The following is a 12,408-nucleotide window of genomic DNA, read 5'->3' as shown; positions in this document are numbered from 1 at the left end:
TGCGGCTTAGTCGAGCGAGGTTTTGTCGTGCCACGCATTTTAAGGTCATGTAGTAGAACAGAGAAATAAACCTTGATCTAAAGAGAAGCATTGTACAAAGGACACAGTCTCTGGAACTCCAGAACATTTTTTTTCTAATGGTTAAACAAAACTGAAACATATTATGCTAATAAAGAAATGAATCACCCATTCTCAAGTCACTTTACATTCATTGAAAGATCCCTTTGTAGATTAAAAATACATCTACTGCAAATGTAAACTGCAAGCACACGAACAGATGTTTGCCACATCCTTATCATGCAAATACACACATTAGGATGCGAAGTATAAATGCTTCTTCCTGCCAGGTGCATAGAGAGCATCAAACCCCCTATGTTAATTATATAGCAGGCAGCTTCTTTTTAGGTTTTCTTTACTCTAAAAATAAATTAATGGAGGCTCCCCCTCCACCCATTTCTTTAACTGGGTGGTTGAGTGGGAAACAGAACAATTTGGCAAAGTCGCTGGAGAGAGAAATATTAGATTTCCTTTGCCTTTATATCCGTAATGGCAAACCTATGGCACACATGCCCTCTCTGTGGGCACGCACGCTATTGCCAGCTGCTCTTCTGGTTTCCAGTGCTCACATGCACAGCTGGTTTTTGTGGGTGCCACAAAATGCCCCCCAAACAGCCAAAAAACAGGCAGTTTTCCGGTCGTTTGAGGCCAAAAGAGCATGAAATAACCCGGAAAAAAAAACCCTGAAAACAGCCTGAAATGGCCAAAAACCAGGCATGCATGTGCAGCTGGTCTTTGGGTTTGGGCACTGCGGCACATGCACACACATGCACACACATTCCGGTTTGGGCATTGGGTGCTGAAAAGGTTTGCCATTACTGTCCTATGTAGATCAGGGCCTTTAAACTTTCTTTGGAGGCAGAGGAGAACAAGAGTATTCCTCCGCATGAACACTTGCTGCAAAGAAATAATAGAGGGGGAGGTTTGAATCAGGGGCGATTCAAGAGCAAAGTTCTTTATCTTCTGTCATTACTATTCCCCTCCTTTTTCCTTTTCTTTCGACACACTCAAGTTTCCTCAATTTCATTTTGTTCTCTTTCTAACAGTATTAAAGAGAATTTGAACAACTAGACAGATTATTTGGGTATTAAAAGCTTCCTTACCATGTGGAATGGGGAAAAAGGAATGATTACCTTAAGATTAGTGTTCTGTTGGCTTCACCTAACTAAAACAAATGAAACAGAGATATTTGTACCAATACCCCTGTGGGGAGGTAATATGAGTAATGAATGTCCTGTTCTGCCTTTGGAAGATTGTAGATGAGGTCTACATGACACAGAAAGGCCAGTACTTTGGGATGATCGGTATGTTGGCTAAAAGTATAAAAGACTGTAAACAACTGCCTTTCGGGGTTCAGATTTGCTTGATCAATCGCTACTGAACCTTTGCGCAAATAACCTCTCCCTCTGACAAAAAGCCGGTCTTGTCTCATTTTCTGCTACAGTATCTTCCATCTTCATTGTTAAAATGTTTTTATTTCCATTTTTCATTTTCATACAGTCACATATATACTGTGCATAACCGGGACCATACAACATAATCACAGCAGTTCCTCTTGTCAACAACTACCCCCAGAATATAAATAAAATACAAACTCAAACTCAAACTCAAATAGAACCATATACCTCTTCCGCTCTCCATACACCTCTTTCTTCCACACCCCATCCAACTTACTCTCTTCCCTCCAATCATTCCCCTCTACCCTACTTCCCGTCCCCTTCTACCACCTCTCCCAGTCCACTCCCTCCCTTCCTTCTCACCCTCCCTCCCATCTCTCCCGCCCTCTCTACCCCTTTTCCTTCTACCCCCACTCCTCCTCCCTTGGTGTATTTCTACTATACGTCAATGTTCAGCTTGTCCTATTTTTACGGAGAAATTAAAGAGAAACAGTATACATGTGAAATCGCATTACGTTGAAATCTAACTCATAGTATATGTCCCCCCCCCTCTTATCCTAGCAGGGAAGGAAAAGAAAGCTCTTATTGGAAGGCTGAACTTAAGACTAAGGTGAATAACCTTGATCTAAAGAAAAAGCATTATATAAAGGACACTATTTCAAGTTACATTTATATTACGTTTGCACCATGCATTTTGTATCCTCTTTGCAATTCATTCTAAGCAGAGGTGAACACCTACAGGATGGAGGGCAAGAGCTTTTTGAACTTATGTTGATGGCCACATATTTTGGCCATAGGCTGGTCCTTATGTCCTCCATCCTGTAGGTTGTTTACCTCTGCTTAGAATGAAGTATATGGTACAAACTTCATGTAAATGTAACTAGATTCTTGGGATAGCAAGCGTTCTGACCCCCCTTCTCTGTCCAGGAACAAAAGCCACAAACAAACGTAAATAAGAATACTTTTAATCAGTCAAGACTCTCGTTGGCTGCAAGCCCAAAATAAACAAAGAGATAAGCACTCTGGCAGCAAGTCCTACAAAACTTGGCAATGCAAACAAACTCTCACAGCAAACCACTTCTCCCAATTGGTTTAAACAAGCTCTCACAGCAAACCAAGTTGGTTTCTCTGAATCGTGAATGTTGACTTCTGCAAAAGGGCGTGGCACAAACAGTCTCTTTTATAATCAGGAGAGGATCTTAATAAGCATCAGCTAAGTGTAATCATCTCCTACAATTACTCAGTTGTTCTTGCCACCGAGTAGCCCTTCGACGGCGTGCATCCTGAAACAACTCACAAGTGTTTTCCTGAACATTCCCTCTGATCCAAGGCTCCGCCGCCACCTGGTGGCCAATCAGTCTCTCCTCACCCTGCTCGGAGTCGGCACCCTGTCCAGGGTCCTCCACCTCCTCCATGGCCAACTCATAAGACCCCTCGCTGTTGGAGTCTGGCGGCAGCTCCAACGGCTCCTGCCGGGCCACAACAGCAAGCCTAGCATATTCTCAGGATAGCAAGTGTATAATATGTAAGACAGTCCTAAATACGTACATGTTTACCAATGTAATAGAATAAAGAACAGTTACAGAATTTAATATTCAAGACAAAGCTGGAGCATGGCTATGTTTTCTGCTGTGAGCAGAAAAATAAAGCAGCGTATGCATGTGTTTCTTTGTGAAAGGGGTCACAATATACAATTTGTACTGATCTGCTGTCTTAAACAAGGCAGAGTGAGGATCTCAGAATTAGTCAAATCCTGAGAGCCTCGATTTGCCTGGGTAAGATAAGAGATGTCCATATGTTCCATGAGAATGCCATATAGCCTGCAGAATTATAATGCTCGGTATCGAAAGTTCAAATCCCAGAGAACTCCAAGTGTCAAGGAACCTTTTTGTCTTATTCTTATTTCTCCAAGAGGCCCTTTCACAATTTCCAGTATCAAGCGCATACGAACCATACATCCAGGTGGAGTCCATTTTCGATCTGCGATGCAGCGGAAATCTTGCTGCAACCCCCATTTATCCTTGGAACCAGTCCCGAACTGGGCCAAAAGAATCCAGGAGGACCTCCAGGTTATCAAAGGAGGAGGAAGTCATCAGTTCCTCCTGCAAATGTAATGAAACATATTTACAATTCTAGTAACAATTCGTTAATAAGACCAAAAAAAACCCCAAACACCAGTAATTCAGCACACCAGTGGTTCAAAGATCATTGAAAAGAGCCTGAAACTGATGAACTGTAATTCCATCTTTCTTAGCTCTCTTGAACAAGTGTGATGAGAGTCAACTCCACAACAGGAGAGGGACATAAAGTTGACTGAAAAGCTGTTGCAATTTCAATTATTTACACCATTTTTTTTTTCCTATCACGTTATCAGACCGTGATATAAACGACACCCGAAGAGCGCCAAGATAACCTGAGGTTAACACGTTATAATAATGATAACAATAAGTGATATACAAAGAATGCCTGGAATCTATATCAGGTGACATTAGAAAACTGGGGCTCCAACTTTTCAATCTAATTGACAGAGGAATGTGTTTCTTCCTAGATTTTGCATTACATACATCTTCCTACATTTATTATTAGACGTGACACAGGAAAGTACACTTGCTTTTGTAGTATGCATATTTCTTTGACAGAATCACTGATACAATGGTTCAGAATTTTTCTCCTCTACCTTTTACCATAAACTTGCACTGTTGCACCTAGTAATTTCAGAGCAGCGGGGGTTCCTACCATGTTCGCACCTATTCAGTAGAACGGTTCATCAATCTACCGAAACCGGTTAGAAGAGGTTTCTCCAGTGGACCCGGGAAGCAGATCCACACCTACAGAAGAGGTTCCAAAAAATTTTGAAACCCACCACTGCCACACACCACACACACACACACAGAGAGAGAGGAGAGAGAAGAGAGAGAGAGAGCAGAGAGAGAGAGAGAGAAAGAAAGGAAGGAAGGAAGAAAGAAAGAAAAGAAAGAAAGAAAGAAAGAAAGAAAGAAAGAAAGAAAGAAAGAAAAAAGAAAAAGAGTGAGAGATGAAAGAAAAAAAGAAAAAAGGGACAGAGAGACAAAAGGAAGGAAGAGAGCCACTCCCACCAGGTCACATGGCCAGCAAGCCACTCCCACAAAGGAGGCCACACCCACAGAGTAGGTTCCAAATTTTTTGAAACCCACCACTGTTTCAGAGTATAGGTCCTGAGAGTTATGGTAAAATGTGTACTATGTAAGTTTAGAGTGGAGATTTATTATGTTAAAGTTTTATGATTATTACCATACTCTGTCCGAGTACTTTTTTCCCTTTTTCCTTTTAGGCAATCATAAAATATCAGCCAATTCTTTTTGCAACTGATGCATATAGCATCGCAGAAAGTTTTCAGAGCCCGATGTAGTATTTACAGGGCTATCACCGAGATGAGCGAGACATTTGATTGATTCCCATTTCACCCAAGTTTGTCAATTCTGCTATTTCTGAAATAAATAGCCTGTGGAGAAAGGCTTCTTTCCCTGAACTTTGCAATTTAATATCTTCCCCTCAAAATATAAACACAAAACAATTGCTTGGGGAATATTTTAAAAAACGCTAACAAATATTTAAGCAGTGTTAGTTTTAAAATAAAACCATAAAAAGGCAAAAATAAATGGTCAAGTTCAATTTAACAATATAAAACAATATAAAAATCAATACTAAAGCTGTAATGAGCTTTATAGATTCATTCATTCCCACCCCCAACTATATTATAGAGCCGAGGTGGCACAGTGGTTAAATGCAGCACTGCAGGTTACTTCAGCTGACTGCAGTTCAGCAGTTCGGCTGTTCAAATCTCACCGGCTCAAGGTTGACTCAGCCTTCCATCCTTCCGAGGTGGGTAAAATGAGGACCCGGATTGTTGTTGGGGGCAATATGCTGATTCTTAGAGAGGGCTGAAAGCCCTATGAAGCGGTATATAAGTCTAACTGCTATTGCTATTGCTATTATTAATGTGATTAAAGAGAGTATAAACAAAGTCATTCTGTATGAATTCTGGAAGTGAGGTGGGTAATTATGAGAAAGAGAACTTCTCAAATGCATGGACCTTAAACACAGGAGTATTTTATACTCTTCAGGCCAGTGTAGCAGATCCATGCATTAAGGTGATGAGCCAATAATGAATTTGAATTGATAGTAGCTTCTATTTTAATTGAACTACTTTTCTGATTTTGCTTTTAGATTACTCCATCTTTGTCCCTATGCCACACCATAGTTGAGAAGAGCCGAGGTGGCGCAGTGGTTAAATGCAGCACTGCAGGCTACTTCAGCTGACTGCAGTTCTGCAGTTCGACTGTTCAAATCTCACCGGCTCAGGGTTGACTCAGCTTTCCATCCTTCCGAGGTGGGTAAAATGAGGACCCGGATTGTTGTTGGGGGCAATATGCTGACTCTGTAAACCGCTTAGAGAGGGCTGAAAGCCCTATGAAGCGGTATATAAGTCTAACTGCTATTGCTATTGCTATAGTTTTAGGAGGATTTTTCTAAAATGGTAAACTTTCAGATTGTTTCAACAGAAAAGTGGCATTCTATATATAAATTTTGCATAACTTTCCCAGAGGATATTTCTTATTAGGCAGGTTAAAATGTTAATACATTTAAAGATATGAAACAAAAGCTTTAAAATAAATCAGTGAATTATTCCCTTTTGCTTATTTCCTAGCAGTGAAACTAACTTGACATAATTCAAAAGTTCCCTAAATAATTTCTCTGCTCCCTTATCTCATGTAGAATAAAGGAGGAGCACTGACACTTTTCCAGATGTCCCCTCCTGCCTATTACGTTTTTCCAAATGCCATACTCTAAATGTAGGCATATGATTATTGGTACAGAAATAAAATAGAGCTGGGCCAGCAAATTGACCATCTGTACATAATTTTATATAATTTACAGCATCTGGAACTGCACCATTTCTGATGGGCGATCTTTTAGCAGAGACTCATTACTGATAGGAGTTTCCTTCTCTGCCGTGCATAATTTCCAGGCATTCCCAAAGATTCATTTGTGAATGGAACATACCTGACCTCTACAGCATCTTCCATCACTGTCATATCAGTTTTGCACTTGGCTGATGGATTGATGGCCAATTCAGCAGGTGGAATCACAAAACTTTTGCTCAGAGGCAGCCACATCCCTTCCCCAAGAGTGTAGGTGAACCTGCATCCATAGGAGACAGTTAATCAGTTAGAAATCTGTATGGAAAAACACAAGAAAGTAGTATTTTTCTACAGTATTTATCTCTGTGCTTGCAGAGAGAGGATATTTAAATTACCTTGACCTAGTCTGCAATTCAGCTACTTCTTTCTCTCCAATCTTATTTATATATCCAATTCACATATGGTGACTCCTTCTACTCCATTATCATAATTTGATTTGATATTAAATACAAATTAACATTATCTAGACAATTTTTCAATTCTACCATTTTAAGGTAGCAAAAATGTGCCTAAGGGGACCCATGTATCTTTCACTGATACTCCTTATTAAGTGTTATTTCATTTATCTTTTTTTTTTCCAGTAAGGTGAGAATTCTGTCTAGAAAAATTTGTAGTAGACATGCATAGGGGAGGGGAGAAGGAATAGAAGTATTTTTAAAGGGAAGAGCAATGCTTTTTAATAAGCAGGAAATAGGCATTGCCACAGGTAGTGACCCCTTTTCTTGTATTTTTGTTCTATTCCCTACAACAGAAACCTTCTCCCTTATTACTAGGCCACTAGCCACAATTACTTTCCCACAAACCACCCCACGGGAGAGAGGCACAAATCATGTCCCCAGTCCACAAACAATTGTATTACGACTGGAAGCTCAAAAAGGGAAATTGCTCATCAAAACCATTTTGTTCATGCATTCTTATAAAGCTTTTATGACTGCTATTTTACCCCAAATTGGGTTTTTTAAATGGAACATTTGAACTGAAAATCCAAAATGCTGAACTTTGCGTTCAGTCCTTCAGACAATTACTGAAATTTTCATAAGGCAATAGCAAGCTGCATAAGGTCATTTGAGAAAAATCTAACTTAGAATTCATATTCATGCTGTTTCAAGTTTAATATAAGGAAAATCGTATAACTGAAATCCTTGGACATCCTCTTAAATAGCTCTTTCCCTTTACTGATACCACACAACCAAATCTGAGGTTGAATTCTACCTGAATATCTTGTCAGAAGGCTGCTCTCCCAGCACCAAATCAAATCCTCGCTGGAATATGGTATATGGCCACGGCCTGGAGAAAGGGAACAACACAGGAACAATTATAAGTGGACCAGATTTTCTCAATTATTTCATGACTGGTTATTTGAGAACCTAATAATTGACTCAAGCAGTAAAGATACTACAGGTTATCTATATCAGAAGAGCTAAAAACAAAAATGTAATATGCAATTATTCTGCACATTAGAACTTCACAAATATATATTTGCTTTAATCATTTTATTGTCCGCCACAAAAAGGAATAGAGCTGAATTCTTGTAATTGCCTCTCAGTCTGACATTATAGAATAGCAGTGACATTTTAGGCAAAGGGTATGATAGTCTCTCCCAGATGGAAAGGGAGGATTCACTGTAGTAGACAGCACTGATATACTTCAACATCTGCGGGACCGCCTCCGGCCACATACCTCCCCAACGACCCATAAGATCTCACAGGCTGGGCCTCCTTCGGGTACCGTCGACCGGGCAATGCCGGTTGGCGACTACTCGGGGAGGTCTTTCTCTGTAGCTGCCCCGGCCCTGTGGAATGATCTACCCGCAGACATCTGGACCCTTCCCACTCTCTCGGCCTTCCGGAAAGCCATTAAAGCCTGGCTATTCTGGCAGGCCTGGGGCTGTTGACCCCAAAATATGGTCCAGCCCCATTTAGAACGGAGTGCATGTTGTGTTTTTTAAATCTATCTTTTCTTTCCCTCTATTTTATTTTTAATTTATTTATTCTGTACTGTAAGCCGCCCGGAGTCCTACGGGATTGGGCGGCATATAAATGTTATTAAACTTGCAAACTTGCAAACACTCCACAGGATCAAGACTGAGCATATGTTAATAAAAATCATCTTACAACATGCCCTGCCCCACAGACATCAAATGCTAAGCTAAGAAATTTTATTATTTCTTCATTTATGTGAAGGACGGAGCTTATTTTGGCTCCACTGATCATCTCTCTGTGATGCTTAGGCCAGCATATAAGCCTCTGTTAATCAGAGAGAGACCAATTAGAAAACAAGTGAGAGTGTGGCCAGAGGATCTACAGAAGCTCTACAAGATTGCTTTGAGTGCACTAATTGGAACACATTCAAAGAGGCTGCAACGAGTGGACAACGTACTGATATGAATGAATACCCTTCTACTGTGTCTACTTAAATGCAAAAGTGTATGGAGGATGTGTTCTTAAGACTTATCATGTGAGCAAATGAGAAACCTTGGATGTCACAGGAAGTCCGTGCGATATTGAAGGTGAGAAAGCTGCTTTCAAATCAGGTGATGTGACAGCAGTTAGAACAACAAGAGCTGATTTGAGACATGGTATAAAAACCGCAAAGCATCAGGAAGTACAGAACTTCTTTCAGGATCCTATAGACTTGAGACATATGTGGCAATGTATTCAGATCATTACTAACTATAAGGCAGAGCCGAGATGGCGCAGTGGGTAGAGTGCAGTACTGCAGGCCACTTCAGCTGACTGCTATCTGCAGTTCGGCGGTTCAAATCTCACCGGCTCAAGGTTGACTCAGCCTTCCATCCTTCCGAGGTGGGTGAAATGAGGACCCAAACTGTGGGGGCAATATGCTGACTCTGTAAACCGCTTAGAGAGGGCTGAAAGCCCTATGAAGCGGTATATAAGTCTAACTGCTATTGCTATTGCTATTATAATAGGAAGCTTGCTTCCTGTTATTTAGGATACTGCTTATAAGTGCTTTGTGCTTAGAGCTCAAAGCATTGTTAGAGACCCCACACACCCACTTCTGTTTCTGTTGCTTCCCTCTGGGAGGAGGCTACAAAGTATTTTTAGCAGGACTACCCCATTCTCTAACAGCTTTGTTCCCTATGCCATCCATCTGGTAAACTCACAAGATTTATTTCTCTCGACATGTACATGTATACATCCGAACTAGGCTGTTTTTCTCCATGTCATATAATATATGCGAATACATGCATAATTCTGTATTTATGTATTTACCTTGTCATGTTTATGTTTATATTAGAGGTGGAGATATTTTGAGAGCTACAGGCAACATAATTTCATTTTAATGTATGCTGATTAGTGTACATTCAAAGTGACAATAAAGTTATTTTAAGTTTGAGTCAGATGTCCATCAGCATCAAGAAACATACAACTAGGTTTGTAGAATATAAAACAGAGTTTGTGTATGTTATATTGTATGTGCATACTGTATACACATATGCATACAAATACATATAAATGTAGTTCTATATTTTGAACATATTGTGAAATTCATTTTCATTCATTTATATCTTTACAGTTTGAAATATGTACTATAGCACTGCATATTAAAAAGAAACACCCCTATTTTTTCTATGCCATTAGCTTACAATTGAATCAAGAACATTCTTTAAAGCCAGTATTAAACACAAGTGTGTTAATATGCAAATTAGTTCCTTTTATTAGAACTGTAATAAAAATGCATCTAATGCTGAAGGATCAGAGAAATAAATCAGCAACTGTATTAAAATGTATGTTTTGCCAATTTTTACTGTTTATTTATTAATCAAATTCATTTAACCATCTATCACTGAAGATGATTCTGGGCAATGCCAGTTCTTAAACTATAGTTTTAATAATGAAACTAATTGAATTTACATTAAAACATAAAACTTTAAGGAGAAAAGATTTCAACTCCAAAATAATTGAAAAATATTTAGACTGCAAATCTTAGCTTGGTTTGCTTTGAACAAAAATTATACAAATTATTTTGCAATAAACAATTATATGTTTATTCTTATGAAATCTGGCCCAAGTCTGACTCAAATCTGGAGACAACTTACTTATTAGTAGTTTATATAAACAAAGACCTTAGTTAATACATAGAAAACAAATTGACTGTATTATTGCTAAAAGGAAGAGGAAATTAATTATAATTAGACATAGGCCAGGTACTGACTGTGGAATTGTGGTTTCAGAATGAATGAAAAATAAATAAACAAATAAAATGTACTTCAAAATTAAGTCTCACTGAATTCACAGCGATGAGCAACCTGACCCCACTGAAATTCAAAATCAATCAGTGTAAGTCCAATTATAAAACCTGTTAAACAGGATATAATCCCAAAAAATCTTGGAAGAAAAACGACCATTACAGATTTTGATGTTTTGGGTACTGATATATGCACTGGATGGAACTCACAGGATAGAAAATGGAAGACGCAAGCAGCATATTTTTTTCTACAATGACTCTAACACCCTAAAATGTGTCCTATGCTTAGAAGCTCTCTCTAACTATTATCTCTGCTACCATCCCTCAAAAGAGACATTGGCTTTTCTCCCTGTGCACAATGAAAACTTAGGGACTATTATACGTGCTCTCTTAGAGGACTAATAGAAGGATGATCATTCTTCACTTGTTCCATCTTTTCAGTCGATATCTTTCTGCCACCTGTCGTTTATGCCACTTTGTTTATCTCCTATATTCTTCTACCTTTAGTGCTTCTCCCTTCTTTTCCTTTATGTTCCCTGCAGGTTCCTTGGTAAGGTGATTCTCTGCCTCTTGGTGAGTATTTTAGCTGGCTACTCATTATAGTTCAGAAAGAAAAGAAAAGCCGATCAAATGCAGTTTAGTGTCTGATGAGGCTGGTTTCATATTTTTTACTCAAGCTACACAATCAATCCGTATATAAAATTGGTGACTAACGGGGTCATGCTGAACAAAAGAAACCAGACCAGTTTTTCCATGAATTACAAAGTAAAATGTGAAACTTGGAATTTTAGCATCTTAACGTTATTTCTATATATCTTAATAGTTGAAGAAATGGCCTGCAAATGAGTTAAAAAGTATTTTTTTGTTGGAAAAAAGATCCCTATTATATTCCTTCCATGTGCACTTTTCAAGGCACACTATCTCTAGCTCCCATGCCTTTAAGCCTTTCTCTTTTTTTTTCAGTTGAGCCTCCTGCATTCCACATTCCAACACTTCGTAAAAATTATTCGACATTTTAAAGAACAATTCAACTTTCAAAGTGAAAGTTATAGCATGGTAGATAGTCTTAAAATGCAGTCCCATGAAATGTCAAGGAAATAATCACGATGAAAAGAAAAAGCACAACCCCGTAACAAAAATTTTTATGGGAATGAATCCAATATCTCCTTAATTGGATGACAATAGGTGGGGAAAAAAACCCGTGGGACAAATGGTTTGAAAACAAGACTGAGCAGAATTACACGGAGCAATTCATATGGATGTATTTTAATTCATAGGATTTATTCTAAGTTCAGAAACTGGCTGCCTTGGACAAAGAACATAGGAGATTCTGAATGCAGAACTGGAAGTCTTGATGCTTTATTCATCAGAGCCAAGGTGGAGCAGTGGTTAAATGCAGCACTGCAGGCTACTTCAGCTGACTGCAGTTCTGCAGTTCGGCTGTTCAAATCTCACCGGCTCAGGGTTGACTCAGCCTTCCATCCTTCCGAGGTGGGTAAAATGAGGACCCGGATTGTTGTTGGGGGCAATATGCTGACTCTGTAAACCGCTTAGAGAGGGCTGAAAGCCCTATGAAGCGGTATATAAGTCTAACTGCTATTGCTATTGCTATTGCTATTGCTATTTATCCATAGCTGCATGGGAAGTGTTTTTCTACAAGCTGAATTCACAGCCTGTATATTTGGCTTACTGTTTGTTGCCTCCGATGCTATGGTTAGTTGATTTGTTCTTTTTAAGGCACTGTGTGCCATCCAGAATCACTTTTGGAAGATCACTGGCCATAT

At 39.2% G+C, this 12,408-nt stretch overlaps 1 protein-coding gene across 1 annotated transcript in view; it reads right to left on the bottom strand.

Moving 5' to 3' along the window:
• ASTN1 (astrotactin 1) overlaps positions 1–12,408 on the bottom strand; it is a 325,689-nt gene that overhangs the window by 119,125 nt on the left and 194,156 nt on the right. The window contains exons 9-10 of the mRNA XM_032226803.1: positions 7,628–7,702; positions 6,498–6,635 (exon numbers count right to left, since the gene is read on the bottom strand). Of these exons, the coding sequence (XP_032082694.1) occupies positions 6,498–6,635; positions 7,628–7,702 (213 nt within the window). The remainder of the gene's footprint in view (positions 1–6,497; positions 6,636–7,627; positions 7,703–12,408) is intronic.

The sequence above is a fragment of the Thamnophis elegans genome, chromosome 11 (genome assembly GCF_009769535.1).
Source record: "Thamnophis elegans isolate rThaEle1 chromosome 11, rThaEle1.pri, whole genome shotgun sequence".
Lineage (NCBI taxonomy): Eukaryota > Metazoa > Chordata > Lepidosauria > Squamata > Colubridae > Thamnophis > Thamnophis elegans.
Note: the sequence above shows the minus strand (reverse complement) of the source record. Positions and strands in the feature narration are given on the sequence as shown.